Consider the following 20,251-nt stretch of genomic DNA (forward strand, 5'->3'; position numbering starts at 1 on the left):
TCAACCAATCAAAAGGTGATATTATGGTCATGTGGCTCCACTGTTTCTAAATAGAGCACGTGTTAAGTGAAGAAGATGAAAAATCGTAAGAGTGTTTCACCATCTTTGAAGAGACAGAGGGCATCAAAGTTCACTGGCTTAGTGCTTGTGATACCAGGGATTATTCTGTATATCTACATCCTCTACATCATCTTCTCGATACTAGTCTACCCTGGCTCCTTCTCACCTTTCATGGGACGCACTTTGGCCATCATAAATGGTGGGTACTCTCTGGATGGGAAGACGTTTTGCCTTCCTGTATTGCTCAATTTATATGTGGTTGGTAAATTGTGTCGTACAATAGGTTATCTTCATGGAAATAGCTCTAGTATGTCGTACATGCATGTTGTCAAGGTTATAAACGTGTGAAAAAAGTTATACAGACATTTCTATACATAGGGCCTGCATGAAAATTGACCGTTATTTTCGTGGTTGATCGTTTTGTGTTGTATTTTAACTGTTTCCATTGAGTTAAGCTTGAATTACTCTATGTCAACTTTTATCTTTCCCTGCCGTGAAGTCAAAACAGCAAAGTACATTGCTTGACTTGGTTATTATGTATCTAAGTGCTACATAGAATGGCTTCATGCTACGGATAAGCTGTACTGTTCATAAACGTTTGCAGTATAGTCCTTCAAACTGCTTTAGTATACTTTCAGTATACTTTTAGACACACCACGGGCCTTGACCTCCCATGACTTCATAGTAAGGGCTATTCCTTCTTTTATAGCATTTATTTGTTTAGTGATAGTGGCTGCGTGGCTTAGTCAACTTTTTAGAGCTAGATTCTCCAACATTAAAAGTGATCAATTTCACTGTTTCTATGCACAGCACATTGTAGAGCAGTCAAGACAGGTAATGAGCATGCTGACTATAAAAATAATCCTTTGTAGTTTTAGCCACACCCTATAACGCGGAGTGTTTCACGCAAACATTTTCGTTTCCAATCCCTCCTACTGTTCTATCTATGGTAAAACAGACCACAGTGTGTACACAAAATCCATATAAGTAACGCTCTACGCTTTTACTGGTGTGTTGCAACAATTCTGCAAACTCCAGTATCTATTTAATACGTACCCAATCTTCGATACAGAAAACTGTGCTTAAATCCTGTGATGTACTGTTATACCCTTTTACACTCTCAATAGAGGTCACTAAGGAAACCACCCACTCCATCTTAATGGATGCTGGCCTCCTGATTCTATTTGTGGCTCAGCACAGTCTCATGACTCACCGCTCGGTCAGGACGTTCTTTGAGGGCCTTGGCATGCCAGCTATCATGAGACCACTCTATGTCTGCTGCACATGCATCGTTATCAATGTAAGCGACTGATGTTTGAAGATACTCCTCAGAAAATACTTGTTTAAAGTGTATACCACAATTGTCCACCCTAAACCTTACAGATGTAACCACAGCTTGGCATTCACTGTGCATACTATTACAATGTACATGTATGTCAACTTTTAATCCACTGTTGCCTTGACTTCTAGATACATGTGTAATGTACAGTTGTACTGTGGTATGTGATCTGCTTGAGTATACTCACCACCACCAATGGCTGCCACCATTCATCCCCCCCCCCCTCCCTTCAGTTGATTTCCTACCTCTGGTGTTCCACTCCACACAACACGCTCTGGGAGAGTGACTCGGGCGTGCTCCATCTTGCCCTTGCCATTGTCCATCTGGCCTGCTGGATCTCCATTTCTTGCTCTGTGTTCACCATAGACTATTTGGAGCTGCTAGGGATCAAGCAGGTGAATGGTGCATAGAGTGAGAGTGTACTCTGAAAATTCTAAAACAACGTCTGTTGATTTGTTGCATTACAGTTTGTAGTGCATAAATACTTGTGTTTTACACTTCAAAAACAAGGAGCAGTATCCCTTCCTATGTATACACTATTTGTTGTGCCATTCTCGTCTTTCATTCCACTTCCTATATACTCACTCCCCCTCAGTTGTATTACTCCTATAGTGGGTTTGACAATCCATGGCTGTACAAGTCGAAGGAACAACAGCAACTCCTTAGTCACAGTCGCCACCCCATCTTCCTAGCCCCTCTAATTATCCTCTGGTCAGTCCCAGTGATGACCTATGATCGATTCCTTGTGGCCATGTTGTTGCCCCTCTACGTTGGGTGGGGCAGCTCCATTGACTCCTTTGATGTTTCCTATGTCACTGAACAGTTTGAGGTCAAGAAAGCACAGCTCTTAGGAAATCGCAAATCAAATTAATCACACACTCTCTATAAATACTTGTAGTTATATTATTTTGACTTCTTCCTAATTCCTGTAAATTGAATAATCACCTTCATATTCATAATTATTAATTTTGTGCAATTTTGTTTTGCAGAGCAAGCCAAATGAAAATAATTATAACACACACACACAAACAGAAATAAGCAGTTAAACTATTCATCTTTGTACATAAATATAATATTCACTATCTTGGAATGAATTTCCACCAAGTTCAGTTGTGTCGTCTGGGTTACCTGCAGTGCCAGCCTGTAGACAGAGTACATAAAATTATTAGTACACATGTTACACAGTAGTATGAGTTGTACGTACATGGTAGATACTACTAACTCCTACAGCTATTTTTTTTAGTCCCGTACGTTATGCTATTTACATGCATGACTGTATAATAATTATACATATATATCGTGCAAGCAAGGTTCATTTGAGACCAGTATGTAGTCATATCTGTACAAGTACTTACACTGGTCTCAGGTTCTGGTGAGCTGATATCCTTGGGGAGAGGTATATCATCTTGGCTCTCCAGTGGGTTGGTTTTACGATGAGGAACACACCTACATGACAGAATAGAGGTAAATATCTATATTATTATTATTCTCAACAATTATCCGTACCTGAGATAGTAGTATATTCCAGCAACCACAATGACAGCCACTAACACTAGTAGAAACAGTCCAACAGGTATTCCCACTGACATTGCTGCATAATCAACAGTACAATAGTACAATAAAATTAGGGATATCATATGAGACATGATTAATGGCATGTACTTCATGATTATAAGAAGGTTAGTCTCACATAACATGACTCCAGTCGCGGGGAAAAAGATGACATCTAAAAACTGGCACCGTATTCCAGAAGTGGTAGTAGGACAGCTGTATAAAAACATCAATCATATAATCATTACAGTGAATGTGCACCGATATAGTTACACATACCTGCAAGACAGTTCTAGGCCAAAATCTACATTGCAAGTGCCTCCATTTAGACAAAAGTCAGACGTACAAACTCCTGTAGTGAATGTAAACAGATTATTATAACGTACCACTTATTTATAGCAAAGGAAACTGCATAATGATAAATGGAGGGGAATAAATCACTGATCAACGTACTCATCTCGCACGTGTCGCCGTCGTAAGAAGGAGCACAGGAACAGGTGTTTGGTTCAACACAGGTCCCTCCATTCTGGCACTCATCACTGCAAATTGCTGTACGTATATGGGACAAATATCATTATTGTACATTTTAAAATACATTTTCAGTGACCATGCATGGTCTCATAATAGTATATAGACGGAACGCACCTTGACTACAGCTGATTCCTTCATAGTCCCCTGTGCAAGTACAGCTGCCATTCACCGAATCACAGGCTCCTTCATTCAAGCAGGTACAGATCTGAGCACAACTCTCTCCAAATGTGCCATTCTCACAAGCTGCAGTTATTTTATAGTCTTAATTACCATAATGTACAGTCATGTACTTGCAAGGTGACACAGGATCTCACAGGAGACAAAAGCAATGAGATGATATTATCACACTCGTACTCGACAGAAAGTGGCAGTTATGGTTACTACGTAGTCACACTCATCAAAGAATTACAGTATAGCCTGTGGCTGTTAATTGTTATGACTGCTGATTTACCACCCACTTGCCAACATTTGCCCTCCCTAAAACCCCTACATACACTTCTCTAGACTTTAGCTACAATCAGCACATTGTCAAGTCTCAAGTGATTATTGAGAAACTTGTGGTAAAATACATGCGCCTCAATTACTCAATTACCATGCATTAATTCTGATACTCACGTTGGTCACAGGCATTTCCCATGCGTCCAGGTGGACATGAGCAGGTGAGCTCTGAGCCTTGGACTACACAGCCTTCACTGCACACTGGACACTCTCCCTCAACTGCAAAGAACAAGATCATTTTCATATCATACGAGTTATAAAACCGATGTACGTGTATGCAACAAGAATAATTATGTTTTGGCATTGTAGGAGCTGTTAATTACGCTGCACACGCTGTCACCAAACAGAGTTACTATATGTATCGATACAAAAAAAATAGATTTGTGATGTGAGCTCTTTTCCTACTACTGTACATGCACTTGATTAGCCAAAGGGTGGTTTTGCTTTGAGATATCGACACTGAGACATACAAAAACGTATATAGAGCTACTTTAACGTATGCATGCAGGCATGCATCCACACTTGCACTGAGGTTATACTCACAGATGCAGGTGGTACCAGAAGAGAGGCTGTAGCCAGGGGGACAAGAGCAGGCAGTGGTATCGTCCTTATTTGTCTGACAGTAGTGGGAGCAGCCAGCAATATTCTGCACACACTCGTACTGACCTGTAAACACACAAAATTGCATTAGAGTTTGCAAAGTTGAAGAAACTGGTCTCATTGATTACAGCACCTTTAACAAGAATGTTAGATTCATAAGTATCCACATTAAAATTTTACTTTCAACTTTGGAGTGCACTAAGATAGTGTGGATTTGTATAACAGTGATATGCGTGAACCTACTCTATAGAGAGGGTATAACTTACCCCTGGTAAGTTGTCTGTTAGAGCCCACCACGAGCAGAGAAGTAAGTGTTCGATAGCCCGATGGCACTACAGAAATACTGCCACTTTCTTCTAATCGCTCACGATGAAGAACGCTGATACTGTCAGCTCCACTACCATTGTTAATCCACAACACATAGTCTCGGTACACTGCAATCTTGAAGGGGGAGGTTGATGAATTGTTATAAATCATTTCCTGCTCACTACCGTCGAGTGACATTCTCCGTATGTTACCCGAGAGCTCTGTCCAGTAGAGCGTTCTTGACTGATGGTCAATGACAAGGCCGCTTGGAACATCCAGACTGCTAGCGAACATCTCTAGTAGTAGGTTGTCCAGATAGTAACGCCATATACAGCCAGTACCTGACTCCACCCAGTACAACTGCCTGTACATGGAGAGCATGCACACAATAATTATACTAATAATTATAATACAATATATGGGTCTATTGAACAAGAAGTTAGTATAACCTATAGTGGCGATACACATGCATGTACGACATACACTAACAGTGACATGCACGTTACCTCTAGATCATTATTGATACATGGCATCTTTTACTGATACACATGCATGTAGACATACACTAACAGTGACATGCACGTTACCTCTAGATCATTATTGATGCATGGCATCTTTTACTGATACACATGCATGTAGACATACACTAACAGTGACATGCACATTACCTCTAGGATGCATGGCATCTTTTACTTAAACATGTAATGCATGTATCACTAATTGAATTGTGTATTAATTAATTGAATTGTCTGATAAGATAATTTGGGGGAGTACATGTACATGCAGTTTGTTCTAGTGTTCTGCACAGATGTTCCCACTGTACTCAGTGACCACACCACGCACTCACCTGTTCAGTGGATCAACATCCAAACCTCGAGGCTGGGACTGACCAGTCACAATGGTTGTAACTGTAGCCACCCCACTGGTGGACAGTGATACAGAATTAATGGTCCCATTTCTGTAGTGAGAAAAATATTGAAAACCAAGAAAAATTATGCATTGAGTTTTTTAAGTGTTTTCAAGAGAGCTAAATCAAAAGTTCACGTACATGGGAAAACACTCAAAATCATGATTCCACGTGTACATGCATTACTAGTTGCAGCAATGGTCACCTGTCATCAGACCAGTAGATGGTCCTATCCATCCAGTCAAATGCCATGTCCCAAGCGTGAGCCCCTGACACCAGCAGCTCCCTGTCATCCTGTGCACTGTGTTGTCTGTTCAGCGAGGCTCTCCAGAGGGTGGAAGAGTTCCTGTCCCCATAGAACACTGCGTTGCTCTGGCGGTCATAGTCCATGGCATACACTGGCCCTGAGATAGAGGACGGGGATAATTTAACTATAGTTAGCAGATGAGCAGCAAATTATTTAGAAAAAGTGATAAATAGGGACAGGAACTCATGTAATACTACTAACGAAGTAAATGGATGATGAATGGTGATGAATGTACAATATGCCATGTAAGGTGAACTCTCAATGTGTAAATAAGATCTTATATAGGTGTGTCTATTGGTAATTTTTGCTGTTACTTTCCACTTGTGGGTGTTAAGAAGTGTATCCTTGAACTTGGATGTTGTTACTAGGCGGTTTTAATTAGTACACGCATTTAACCGTACGCCGTGCAGAGAGGATATTCTATTCTGGTAATAACTGTGGAACCTTCTTGTGAAATTTGCTGCGTTCCATTAATAGCTAAACTTGAGACGGATGGAGCAGAATATGCATGAAAATTAAAAGTTCACAGGTTGCATGGTTCACTACAGAAAACATCACCCTCCTGGTAACTATATACACATCAAGGTTGTTGTAGTTGCAAAAACACATACATATGCATACTAGGTCACGATCACAAGTGGGTAGATCTGAAGCTACACAGGAATTATGGTCATGTTATGGATTCCTCAATCAATCAAAGGCAATATGGAGGACCCAGTAATTACAAAGTAGTAAATATGACTAAAACGAGGGGGAAATATTTACAAACATACATGTACCTGTCTTTGGAGAGAACGAGGGTCCAAAGGAAGCATCTACCAACCTCTCTGTTTCTCTGCCCGACAGTGACACTCTGACGACACTATTGAGTGGTGTATTACTGGGAACTGACTGGGCCAGGACTAGGTCTGAAACTATAGAAAAACAAAATTACAAATGAATCATGTCAAAAAGTACCCGTTATAATTATTTGTTTTGAAACATCTAATAATAATCAACGACATGATACTGAGTTACATACTTTAATTGGATCGCGGCATATGTAAAACTGTACTGTACATTTAACTGCATGGTTAAAACTTGATGTGATGACATGTACATACTTTCATCAATGTAGCAAGAGACTCCATTTGGGGAGAGTCTGTAGCCGGAGAAGCAGTCACAACTGATACTGTCCGTCTCCACCACACACAGCTGCTCACACTGATCACAGCTACTGATACCTGCAAGGGGAAACACAAAGAAATACATCGATGGTTTATAAATTGGACAATCTGAACACAAATTCTGCTAAGATTGCCATTCAAAGGCTATCGACATGTATCTCATACAGTAAAAACAGTAGGTTTCGCTAAACTTCATAGCTTAATTATATGGGTAAATGTAAGTTACAAGTTTAGCTCTACTGTTTTCACAAAGAGAGGCCATTTCATCATCAACTGTTCACTAAACACGGTGATAATATTAAACCCATCATCACAGTCATAGTGACAACAACAACATACCTTGTACAGACCCAGGTTGTTTGAGTGGGTGTGCAATAACCAGCTCAATTGGGTGGGTGATTTCTTTGTAAACAACTGGATGGGGGTTCTCTGTAGGGATTCAAACACGTGAATAAGATTAGTAGCCATGACTCAAAGACTGGCTTCAATGTAATTGTAATCTCGTTAACTTACATCTACCAAAAAAGTTGAGCATAAAGTAACACAACGTACAGCAACAACAAAACAAGTATCACAGACCATAATCTTCTCATCCCACACAAACAAGCATAAACACACTTACCTAGGTCTTTTTGTATTTGCATGACCGAGTTGCTTGCATTCAGACTAAGATAGATGAACACCTCGAACACAGTGATCCCAGAAGGTGCAGCATCGTTACAGCAGTAAAAACACACTGTGTTGTCCCAACCAAAGCTGGAGCTGCACACACTGCCCTCAGCAGTCACCCAGTACAAGGTCTGAGTCACACTGTCCACACTCAAGTCAAGAACGCTCACTGAGCTGGTGGTTATATTTTCCGGGGGACTGCCATCCAGGGAGGACCTCCTGATAACAAACAGATCATCTTGCCCTTCAACCCAGAAGAGCAACCTGTGGAGAATCCGCACACTTCAGTACATAGCATGAAACTCTTGAAAGATAATTATGATACTCATAGCATGCTTAATTACTGTTAGCCGTTCATAAAATCATCAAATGCATTCATGAGCCGTTTCAAGAGTTAATGAGTTAATGGCTTTCGTAAATTGTGAAGTAAAAGCTACATGTAAGGAATTCATGCGGCACATCATAACTGTGTAATATTCTCACGTTTGTTCTATGCTTGCATTCACCACCAGACACCTTGGCTGGTTGAGACTAGAGTGTACAGTAGTGTTCTGTCCAGTCTTGATGTCCACTGCTACTATAGCCTCATCGGTTGAATAGAGCACACGTCCATCCACCCAATCCACTACCAATCCTGACACCATCTTTGGACCATAGCTCCAAAACACTTCCTCCCCACTCCCATCCAAGGCCACGAAGCTGATGACTTGGCGAGAATTGTCAGCATAGAAAATTGTCTGGGGATTTCAGGAGCATAAATATGGTAAGATAAACAGTACACATCCACTAACAAGTGCCTAATAAGGTTACAGTACTTTCCTTTTGCTGCTAGCTACTATAATTGTCAAATGATTAGAAACTGTAACATATACAGCTTGTCTGAGATCACAAGTTGGAACAATCAATCCTTAAGTAGGCCGTGACGATAGACTAAAGACATCAACATGTACCCCATAAAGAGACCAATGTAATGGTTTATCTTAATCCATTTGAGGAGTCATTTTCATATACGGAAACAATGTAAAGTAATCCCAGCTGTCATAGGAATAGCTCAAGTTTCATAGACAGGGAAATCCATACACAGACAAAGCATCAAAGAAACACATGTACAGTCACCAATCCCTTGTTCATATAACCATCATATAGAAGTTTGGGAATACTGGCAATTGCTATCGAGACACACCGTTGGTCATACTAATCGCTTGGCGGGGGGCACCTTAGGAATAGCCACATTACATCGTGTTTACATGCATGTAAGGATTTTTGCCCTTGTGAGTTAAATATTTACAGGGAAACGATACAACAGGAAGGGGAATAGGCCTACCTGTTTGGCATGGAGATAATCAAAGTGGTCTACGGTGCCCAAGAGACTGAGAGGAGTATTTTGTTTCGTCAGTAGGTTGAGCTGTGTCAGTCCATTGTCGGTGGCAACCAGGAGGGAGGGCAACGGCTCTGTATGTATCATGGCACACGTGAAAGATTAACAGACAGTGCAATTAACTGATCAGAACGATATAATTATAGGCATTTCTTGATGTCTGCATTTCTCTATTACAGCGTTCTCAAATTTCTAGTATAACTATTCCTTGAATTTCCCCCTACTATATACGCACACAATATGCACTGTAGTACGAACAAAGGGGCTCATTCACAACAGTCTGTCGGCACTTCTTATCACTACACTTCTCACCCTTTATATAGCCATGCATACTCCTAGAGTAGTAGCAAAATGACAACATACCGAATGCTAGACATGTGACATTGTCCTGTTGCAGAATATACCCTTCGACACAAAAACACGAATAGCCGTAAGTGGAGGCATCCAAGGCACAAAACTGACTACACGTTCCAAACAGCTGCAGCTCACAAGCTTGACTAGCTGTAGGAAAAAATGTGAAATTTTGTTGAGTTTTCACAGTCTTAACAAAACATACAAGTTTACCTTCCGGAGTCACATCAATTGTGAGATAAGAGTACGATAGTGAAGTGGCACCCTCCACATGGATAACAAAGGTCAGTGCATATCGACCAACTGGGACAGTGTCAGTATTGTACACTGTATGAGATGCATTAACAGCGAAATACATGCTCCCCTGGCCCAGTGCATTAATACTTGTAATACTGAGGTCTGGGCTCAGGGATAGCTGGTGGACGGCTGATGACTCTTGTAGCATTGAGGCTGGAATGACCACTTGCTCTACTTTTCCTATTGTCGATGCTGCAGTAAGAGACACATCACCCATTAATAGTGGGTAATTTTCACAGGGGATAATATGCATGCAGTATGTTCTGTGTCGATACCAAAGTTTAGATAGACATCTCCGTTCGAGGATTTGATACCATGTGCTCTTACTTCCAGGAACAGAGTCATGAGCATTTTACTCCCCACAATAAAGTAGGGTGCAGCTGTTCTAATGAAGCCATAAGGCATCCTGCACGACTGAGTTTTCTCCCATATCCTATAATAGATGTTTCACCACTTGCAAACGAAGGCATATTCGAATAATAATGTTAAATAAGGCCATAATTAATTCATTTACAGATTAATTTTAGACAAGTTTGTCAACTAATGAGCTGTAATTATGTGTGACCTGAAATGTTCAGGATTCTATTAAATAGGCAAATAACAAGCTGACAATTGCATTAGCATACAAGAAAGGTAGTTCTGTGATGCATCAAATTTCCAAAGTCTGCAAAAACTTAGTTAGCATAAAAAGAAGCCAGTGATTAGCTAACACAGGAGCAGACAGACAGTACAATTGAATGTAGAACTTTAATACTCCGCCATGATCATTGCAATAGTACTATATAGATCATAGGATTGCTAGCAAAGGGTCTTGGAAACACATTGACAAATTCACAGCACCAATATTATCCTCCACCAATGTGCATTGCACATGAGTGGTCAACTCACATGCAGAGTGAAGAGGAGTGACTGTCATTGCCAAAATAAGGACCTGCACTGCTAGGAGCACTCCAGAAACTGCCTCTAACTGCATCTTCATTTAATAAATATAAGCGTTGGATGAGAGTAGTATTCCTAGAGTACCACCTCTGTGATTCTGTGTCTCTTTTTAATTTTGCAAGAGTGCAGAACATCAATTGTCTTTTGTAGCAAGCCCACGCCGGAAGTAAATATTATAGATACACGTGTGTTGTGAGTGACCTTTGACCCCACTTACTTGGTTTTCCTCCTATGGAAAAACTTGACTGAATTTTCCATGGCCATTGTGCTGTACTGAGGCAGCAATCTGTTCATTCAACTGTGGCTGAAATTCAAGAGAGATGTCTTCAAGACATTTGAGTGGCTCAGCTGCTGCAAAGAAAGGTGCAATCATGTAAATTGAGACTCTAGATATACTTGCTTGGTTAGCTTCGACTTCATGAGTACAACATTATTTAACAGATTATACTTCTGGTCCCAAGTTTCGTCTCCTATGCAATACATCTATCTTTTACATACCACTTGGATCCACTTTCTAGTTACTGGTGTCGTCTTTGTTTTAATATGTTGCATTCAGTTATTTTGCTGGCGGTGTGAGTTGGTTTGCTAGCCCAGCTACATTGTCTGATTTACTATAAAAATTATATTATTCGTTTTCTACATTGAGTCCTATCATTTTTGAAAACTGGAGAACATGTGTATATGGTTGAAAGACATTAATTGTTGACTTTCATAGCTTTTCTAATGAGCCCCATTATAATGAATGTCATTGTTTACCTTGAGGGAATAGCAAATTTGACAAACATTTTTACGACTTCACTCCGTAATTTACCTAGTTGTTTGCACTTCAAAGTGCTGGGCGATATACAAGCCTAATTAGACTACAGAATATTCAGAGAAATATTCTTGACATTAAGCTCTTTAGCTCCTAATAGTGGTTTTGCACAATAATTATTATGCAGTCTGTTATTTTGCTTACTGTTCTCTGAGTTTCCTTTAAAGTCTCTTATCAGGCAGTGCCATATGCTGGATGCTGGCTAGGTCATTGAAGAGTGGGAGTCACCTTTGTGTGACCACACATCTGTTGATTGCGTTATCCCACAACCTGCCCCCTGTCTTACTGCATGTACCGTGATAACTGTGTTCTCTCGATCGTGAAAGCACTGTATTATTTGTTAACCGAATGACATTGCAGAATCAATCACTAAATAGTGTTGGCTCTGCTATATAAATTATCAGTTGGCTTTTATTGGGTTGACTCTGCCCTGTTTGGATGGTGTCAGTTTGTTTGACAGCTTGCTTAGGGCACCCTTTTTCCTTGCATTGCACAATACAGTATAGAAATAGTAGAGGATTGATGTGTACATTTATGGGTATAAGCTGTCGGTGTAAGGTGTTGTGTTCTCAGTGTACAGAAATACAGTAGCCACATTAATTGTTTGCACAAGTACGTTCAGTTGGATATACTTGGAACATCAATTGTAAAATTATACGTACATGCACTTATTAAATTTGAGTTGATAATCACGTCACTGTTAATTATCGTATTCCACAGTGAAGGCAGTCCAAGCAAAGAAAAGGAGAGCCAAAGGAAAGCCTGCCAGGAAGCCTGAAGCCAGCAGGACTAAGGAGAAAAGGTTTGTATTCCATTTTACGTATGTACATCCATGCTTCAAGCATTTGTATGAAATCCGAAGAGGTTGTGAGAAGTGGGTGTGTGTGAGCTACCTACATTGTATGTGTACTTGAAAAATGTATGTTGTTAGCTGTACAATTCTATAGTATACAGTATTTTGAGATTTCTCGATCTGCAGCCACGACTCTGACCAGTATTCTGACTCCTTTGAGGAGGACGATGATCGGTTGAGCACTGATAATGAGGAGCAAGAAGACCCGGGAGACTACTGCAAAGGTGTGTGGGGTGTGAGAAATGTGGGCCGTGAGGGAGGGATGGAGTAGGCTTGTGTGAGAGAGAGGGTAATGCTTGAAAATTCCCCCCAGGCAAAGGCTCATAAATGTAGAAAGTTTGACTGTGTGGGTGTTCTAGCAAAACAGAGCCCCAGGCAAGGCTCAGAAATGTAGAAGGCGAGCCTTAAAAGTGACGGACACTTAAAAGTTTTTAAAATTCTGTTTCTTGTAAAGATGTTTTCCTCTTTAGAGATTTGTATATAGTAGAGTTCATGCAGGAAGTAATGTTTAGGGAAGTAGGTTTGTGTAAAGTATGGCCTTCTTGTTCTTGTCAGGTGGCTACCATCCAGTGGCGCTGGGGGATGAGTATAATCTGCACTACAAGGTCATTCGCAAGCTGGGATGGGGGCACTTCTCCACTGTTTGGTTATGTTGGGACAGGAGGTAAGCTAACGTAAATGTTCTATGGTTGACCTGACCGTTACTTTGAGCATGTTTACTCCTCGTAGATGTTTAGTCGAGCGGTTGTTATCCAAATCGAGTAGAATATGGTGTCTGTGTATAATGCTATGTCGCAAAATTGTACTAGGAGCAAGCATCCTTCTATCATGGTCGAGTGCACTACAATTTACTGTAGTGTTGCCATCTAGACCCGTTGCTCTACCATCGTTCTTGTGACCAGACATTTGGTTACAACTTGCAGGCTATTATATCGGCTCCAATTAAGAATTTGCTTTTTTATCATAGCTCACTTTTGTGGGTACTTTCCTTTAAAATATGGTTTGATCTGGCAGAGCATTGCTCTGTAGTGAGAGACGTGCACTTTCTGTCTCTTTGATCTTTCTAATTAGGATAAACTCTAATTTCTTCAGGTCTGAACGTCATGTTGCACTGAAGATTGTCAAGTCAGCGAAGCACTACACAGAAACAGCATTGGATGAAATCGAGCTACTTAGAAAGGTTTCCTCTACACACTGTGTCTACTGTGCATTTTATAAACAAATTGTGTTTGAATAAACGTATCAACTTACAATAAGTATTGACATACATGTACTGTGCAGGTAGCGAGTGCCGATCCCTCATCAGCTGGCTGGAACTATGTGGTCCAGATGTATGACAGCTTCAAACTTATCGGTCCAAATGGAACTCGTATCCTTTAAGTACATAGTTATAATGCTGCATACCAAAGCATGACTCCAGGCTGGGATTTTGTTACGGTTAAGTGCTTAGGATCAGAGCATTCCTCTGGTGCACTTCGACTCTCAAATTGCGGTTAAATTGCAGCTATTTATACCTAGTGGGCTTTAACCCTAGAGTGATGCAACCATTATTTTTAAGCTCTATAATTATATACCGTATTTACTTGATTAAACGCCCATCTCCGTTTAAACGCCCACGGTAAAAGCTGTCTTTGTCAATAAACGCCCCTCTTAAATAATTGCCCATGTATGGGGCGTGGCACTGTGGGTGGAGCTGAATTAGCACGTGGAACCAGCTGAAACAAGGGCAGCATAGAATAAATAGATACTATTTATGATGGCAGAGAGGACACAGAGGGAGAAACACCACTCCTACGACTTAAGATTGAAGCTGAGAGCTGTAGCAGCAGCCAGAAAGAGCATACATAATAACTGCTGATGAGCAAGAGTTTGAAGTAGACAAAACAATAAACGCCCGTTTTGAATAAGCTCCCATCTCGTTTAAACGCCCCCTCTACAGATGCTGCTAGGAAATAAATACCGGGTGTTTAATCAAGTAAATACAGTACTGAGTCTGTGTTATTGTGTTCCTGACTGGTGGTCTAGATATGTGTATGGTGTTTGAGGTACTGGGTTGTCACCTGCTCAAGCCCATCGTTCAGAGCAGCTACAAAGGACTACCCATCCCTGCCGTCAAGAGCATCACTAAACAAGTCTGTCTCTTATATTGGAATTAAAGCATGCACGTGCACAGCAGTGCATCAATCTTGTTTTTTCCCTTATGCTTGAAGTACCGTATATCGGGTAATTTTCGTGGGGTAAAAGATTTGTTATTTTCGTGGACAAGCTGACCTCCACGAAAACGTAGTCGTGGCTTACCGGAACGCACGCAATGCAGTGCAAGCAATGAAGTCAAACGAAAGTGTTTACTCACAAAATCACCGTTTTCGAGTTTTTTTACCCCACGAAAATTACCCGCTATACGATACTACATGTATTGTGTTCAAACTAGATTGAAAGGCTGGATATAGTTACTACTGTCATTGAGCTGTGTGTTCCAGATCGATCATTACAATGTTCACTGCGTCCATGTTGCTCATTCATTATTGTAGTATGTCCACTTTACTACGCTTCACTACTCTGACTTCTCTCCAGATTCTCTTAGGGCTGGAGTACCTCCACGGTCGGTGTGGGGTGATCCACACAGACATAAAGCCTGAGAACATTCTGCTCTGTGTGGACAAGGAGTACGTGAAGCGTCTGGTCACGGATGGTACCAAGTCACGCTCTGCAGTCAGTGCTGCTCCTAGATCAGCCACGAAGGTAAGGGTCGGTGTCATACAGGGGAAGGAAAAGGAGATATCCCCCTCTGGCTCCAATCCCCCCCCCCCCCTAAATTTGTATTCAGGTACTAGTTGTATGACTGAGTGCCCATAGCCGGCAATGTTACATACTAACAGGGTATCGACCCTTGTTTTAGCAAAATGCTTTCTTAAAAGCTTCAAAGCATGCCTTACTTGCAATGTTACATACTAACAGGGTATCAACCCTTGTTTTAGCAAAATGCTTTCTTAAAAGCTTTAAAGCGTGCCTTACTTGCAATGTTACATACTAACAGGGTATCGACCCTTGTTTTAGCAAAATGCTTTCTTAAAAGCTTCAAAGTATGCCTTACTTCCCTCCCCCTCTACTTCAAAATCCTGTATATATGATCTTTAGCTGACAGTTATTACTTCTTACTTTGGTGATCTTTACCTTGAATTGTCTACAATTTGTTATTACTTTGGTGATTTTTACCTTGAATTGTCTATATGTACAATTTGTGGGTTTTGTAGTCCTAATCCTTGCTCAAAATCTCCTACCTTCTGATACCAGAGTGTACACATGTAAAATGTATGCATGCACACAGCCTCAAGCCCTCACCAAAAATCAAAAGAAAAAATTGAAAAAGAAATTAAAAAAGAAACTCCAAGGTACATGTATCAGTCGTAGATTCACACACATGTTAACTATCCCCTGTCATCCAGTTGAAGGAGGTCCCACTGAGGACGATGGAAGTGACCTGTGTCCTAGTAAGTGGCTATCAACTAACTTCTAAGACAGTAAATCTTGCTTTCCATTAAAAGCAATTAACTGTCTTCTCTAATACAAGCAGGCGTAATACGTTGCATTCTAGTTTCGTATTAAGTCAACTCCTATACATACTTCTTTTTTTTGGATGAATTAGTCACCACCTATCCCCTGCTGCAGGTAACGGCCTTCTTGAGGACGAGGACAGTGGTGTGATGAGCATGGGTGTGAGCACCTCAGACATCCAGACACATGACGAGAGGCTACAGGAAGCCAGTGACTACATCTGTGCCGACGACTCTACCACCATGGAAGCAGATGAAACCAAAGATGAAACTGGCAGCAAAAACGAAAGCAAAAGCGACACTGTGGATGAGGACTGGAGTGTACTAAAAGGCCCTGTATCAGTCAAGATTGCTGACCTGGGCAATGCCTGCTGGGTGGTGAGCGATGCTAGCCACAGTGTAAACATGGGCACAGGGTTGCTGTTTTAGCATTGTTGTGTTGTGCATGTAGTCTCCCTGCCCTTGGCAGCTTCCAATTTGAAACAAGTAGCCACCTTTTATATCTGTGTTATGTTTAATCCAGGTGTATACATGTAGTGTGTACCTTAATTGTCATTGTAGGATCGTCACTTCACTGATGACATTCAGACGAGACAGTATCGAGCCTTCGAGATCCTTATTGGGGCAGGCTATGGTACAGCTGCAGACATGTGGAGTGTGGCATGCATGGTGTGTCTGATAGTAACCCTACACCATTGTCATATTAGTGAACACACTCAGATGCTACTTATGGTTGCGCCTGATTGTGAATACTAGCAGCTATGTAGCTGAAATTAAAATGACTTTGCTATCTTGTTCCGGTGTAGGTGTTTGAGTTAGCCACTGGAGACTATCTCTTTGAACCTCATTCTGGCCATGGCTACTCAAGGGATGAAGGTAGGTTGTCAACGGGTTGCCACTCAAATATTTTCTCTCTCTAGATCACATTGCTCACACCATTGAGCTGTTAGGAACTATTCCTAAGTCACTGGCATTGTCTGGACGGTATTCCCCCGAGTTCTTCAACAAACGTGGGGAGTTGAAGCATATCCATCACCTAAAACCTTGGTGAGTATAGCTGTTGGAATGTAGATCACTGCTATTTAATGCCAGTTATGGTTTACATGTAGCCTGCATGCATGCTTAAAATATAATTAATTAACCTGAGCCCGTGTATAACAAGTCTTGTGTAGGCAAGTGGTCACAGCATAGACTCGACTAGTAATTAAGCCAGCAATTTTTCCACGCGAAAAATGTACTGGTCAAACTCTGTGCAGTGACTTGTGTTGCACAGTCACTGAGGTTTTCGCTAATGCACGTGATACTGTAGAGTGGGATATTTTCGTGAGGTACAAAATTTCGCGTTTTTCAAGGGCAGAGCAAATAACTCCTACCCACCAGTATTTCACATACAAAGCTCTTGGTGGGTTTGAAAAATTTGCACCTGCGAAAATTTCCCGCTATACAGTACTTACTGATCTACCTCACTAGCTGGCATCCTAGTGATACTTATTGTTAATATAGCTAGTCTTTGTCTTCATTACTCAAGTTGGCATCATGTGCATTCAACGTCACAAATATCTTCTTATCAATGATCTTGTGGTAACCACACGCGGTTTAGCCACTTGAGTTGCTTCAAATATCGTGGCATAAGTGACGGCTTGCTCACAGCATGCTATATAATAAATGTAATGCCTTCTTTCTACTGTGCAGGAGACTGGATGATGTGCTCGTTGACAAGTACAAGTGGTCGAGAGAGGATGCTGGAACCATGGCCACATTTCTACTGCCAATGCTGGAGTTCTTTCCTCAGCACAGAGCCACGGCTACTGCTAGCTTGAAGCATCCCTGGCTGGCTGATGTTGACCTGAAGACATAACTGTCATGCAAACACACTATCTCTTCCTACGCTCACTGCACCCAATGAATTCTAAATTATTATTGCTGTTGAATAATCTCTTACTTATATAATTAAAATTCTTTGTACATGCATACGTAATTATTTTAAGCAACTCATCATTTCGCAAAAAAATTTCTATTGGACATGGAATATGACAAAACAAAACAGATAGATAATGAGGAAGAATGTAAAAATGGTACTGATTAGTAGTTGGAAAAGAAATTTAGAAAAGACTATTATTATAGCTACCTTGAACACTCGATATAAGAAAGTTTATTATCATGAGTCACTGTGTCCTCACTCAGTGGTGGGATCTCTGCCCACACTAGGATGTGCTCACCTGCACGGACAATAGGGTACACCTTATACATGATTGTATAAGTACACAGTAACGCACGATCGTCAAAACAAATTGACCATAGACCAGTGCAATTATGTCTCATTAAGGAATCTATTTTATTATTATGTAGAAAGCTTGACAGGAGACTCTTTACGTATAGAGCCCTTTGATGGTATATACCTAGACTAGAACTTGTTAACAAGTGTATATAAAGATTTATAAATGCCAGTAGCATCAAGCCAGTGTAAAAATTAGCAGTAATGTTCAATAGTTCACACCTTAGTCTAAACAAGTGAGGTACTAATGACAACAAATAGGATTAACTCACCTGAAGCATCTAGCCTCTCCTCTGACCTCACACTGTCAGAGTGGTACATCCAGAAGTGGCCATTGTTGCAGGACGAGAGACAGGACTGACACGGGACTCTCACATGGTAACCTGCCGCTTGACCACTGTACAAAGTGAATCAATTCGGTTAAGTGAGCTTATCCAGAAAGGAGATCTAACAGACACACTTATGCTCAGCAGCGCCACGCACAGTTATCACTGCTTTAATTATTAACTATTAACTCTACTTTATACAGGCTGAGACAATCCCATATCATTCTCACATTCATTATGTACTAGCTCAACCCCACACATCATTGTGGATAATGTGATACTCACCATATACTGCACGCCACATCGGATATCCAGCAAAGACACTTTGTTGTTTGGTACTCCTTCCCGACAGACTTCAACGAACTGTAAACAGTGATCATAAACACATTATACCACAAACGACATTCAAATTTTGAACACACTGGGATGTAAACAAATCAACCACACAAAGTATGAATAGCCATCAAAATAAGCTATTGACTACATGCTATATATGCGCACAGTCTGTGTGTGCGCACACATGTACAAACTCCTCTTGGATATCTACATGTGCCAATCACAGGCGCCTATGCACAGCTAGATCTCTATAGAAGACTTAGAGTAGAGTATGACACTTTATAATTGCCTCTTACTTGAGTGGAGGATGGTCTGTTGAGAAGAGCTCAACACTTCTGTCAGCCAGTAGAATAGCTTTCATGCCACGCAAGCATACAGTGTTCTCACAATGCATACAGTGCAGTTCATAGACAGGCTTGGACTGGAAGGACGGGTGGAGAAAGCAGTTACTTTGAGACATCCTCTCTGTCGTTTCTGAACTGGCTAGCCGGCTGCGCAGGTCACAATGATCAGCGTTTGTGTACGTACGTACGTACGTGCAGAGACAATGAGATACTAAATTCAGTTGCTAAGAGGCCTCAGACAGACAGTAAAATTCATTGGCTAATGAACAACACGTGACAGATATAATACTACACCCCCACATACAGCCTTATAGTGAGGCTTTGTGGTCAAACACATCCATTACAGGCGCTATATAGCATGTGCATGTTTAGCCTCCTTCACTAGCCTCCCCTGAAGAGAAGGCCTGCTACTGACTGCTTGCGCATGCGCAACATTATTGGATATTTGTTCCCGTAAACTGTCTTATAATACTGAATTTATCACGAAAATATTCTGACAAAGTATTGAAAGTCATACACAGAGATATTTAGCCAGCTAGCTAGCAAAGCTGTAGTTTTGTTGTACAGCTATGTACAGCTATTTTCTTTCTGATAGAGTCAGTAGCAGTAGCTAGTATAGTAGACTTTCACCAAAGTTAGTATTAGATGGGCGTGGCCTGTCCATTAGGCTATTGTCAGCTTTCACTCCGTTCAGATGATTGTCATCCACACTGTTGCAGGCTGTGGGTCTTTTGTTAGCATAGCAGGCTACGGGTAGCTATCAGAATGCTATCAGATAGGCTAGAAACCTTCAATCTAACTTTCTGTCTACTTCCTTCAATCCACTTCCGTTCGTTGTGACGTCATTGTT

At 41.0% G+C, this 20,251-nt stretch overlaps 4 protein-coding genes across 4 annotated transcripts; 2 read left to right on the top strand and 2 right to left on the bottom strand.

The window, feature by feature from the left end:
• The first annotated feature begins 20 nt into the window (after positions 1-20).
• Positions 21-2,508, top strand: LOC135345912 (nurim-like). The gene is made up of 4 exons (XM_064543364.1): positions 21-259; positions 1,188-1,360; positions 1,633-1,794; positions 1,995-2,508. Exons 1-4 carry the CDS (start codon positions 76-78, stop codon positions 2,268-2,270), a joined length of 795 nt encoding a protein of 264 aa, XP_064399434.1. The 5' UTR covers positions 21-75; the 3' UTR covers positions 2,271-2,508.
• On the bottom strand, positions 2,341-11,048 carry LOC135345894 (prolow-density lipoprotein receptor-related protein 1-like). Its single transcript, XM_064543344.1, has 22 exons — positions 10,849-11,048; positions 10,236-10,393; positions 9,877-10,152; positions 9,676-9,813; positions 9,259-9,386; positions 8,418-8,671; positions 7,888-8,198; positions 7,605-7,694; positions 7,203-7,322; positions 6,879-7,013; positions 5,998-6,196; positions 5,733-5,843; positions 4,846-5,249; positions 4,523-4,645; positions 4,097-4,198; positions 3,596-3,724; positions 3,404-3,499; positions 3,230-3,302; positions 3,090-3,166; positions 2,906-2,990; positions 2,755-2,845; positions 2,341-2,540 (listed from the first exon to the last, which is right to left on the bottom strand). The coding sequence occupies exons 1-22, from the start codon at positions 11,031-11,033 to the stop codon at positions 2,451-2,453; spliced, it is 3,375 nt and encodes a 1,124-aa protein (XP_064399414.1). The 5' UTR covers positions 11,034-11,048; the 3' UTR covers positions 2,341-2,450.
• A 39-nt stretch (positions 11,049-11,087) lies between these two features.
• Positions 11,088-18,149, top strand: LOC135345898 (SRSF protein kinase 2-like). Its single transcript, XM_064543350.1, has 15 exons — positions 11,088-11,262; positions 12,434-12,515; positions 12,693-12,790; positions 13,122-13,230; positions 13,659-13,746; positions 13,848-13,935; positions 14,592-14,698; positions 15,141-15,308; positions 15,895-15,958; positions 16,013-16,057; positions 16,236-16,498; positions 16,682-16,789; positions 16,927-16,996; positions 17,041-17,167; positions 17,813-18,149. The coding sequence occupies exons 1-15, from the start codon at positions 11,220-11,222 to the stop codon at positions 17,976-17,978; spliced, it is 1,626 nt and encodes a 541-aa protein (XP_064399420.1). The 5' UTR covers positions 11,088-11,219; the 3' UTR covers positions 17,979-18,149.
• On the bottom strand, positions 18,119-19,764 carry LOC135345913 (protein FAM72A-like). The gene is made up of 4 exons (XM_064543365.1): positions 19,354-19,764; positions 19,007-19,084; positions 18,668-18,792; positions 18,119-18,339 (listed from the first exon to the last, which is right to left on the bottom strand). The coding sequence occupies exons 1-4, from the start codon at positions 19,515-19,517 to the stop codon at positions 18,245-18,247; spliced, it is 462 nt and encodes a 153-aa protein (XP_064399435.1). The 5' UTR covers positions 19,518-19,764; the 3' UTR covers positions 18,119-18,244.
• Between the last annotated feature and the right edge of the window lie 487 nt (positions 19,765-20,251).

Source organism: Halichondria panicea, chromosome 13 (assembly GCF_963675165.1).
Source record: "Halichondria panicea chromosome 13, odHalPani1.1, whole genome shotgun sequence".
Classification (NCBI taxonomy): Eukaryota; Metazoa; Porifera; class Demospongiae; order Suberitida; family Halichondriidae; genus Halichondria; species Halichondria panicea.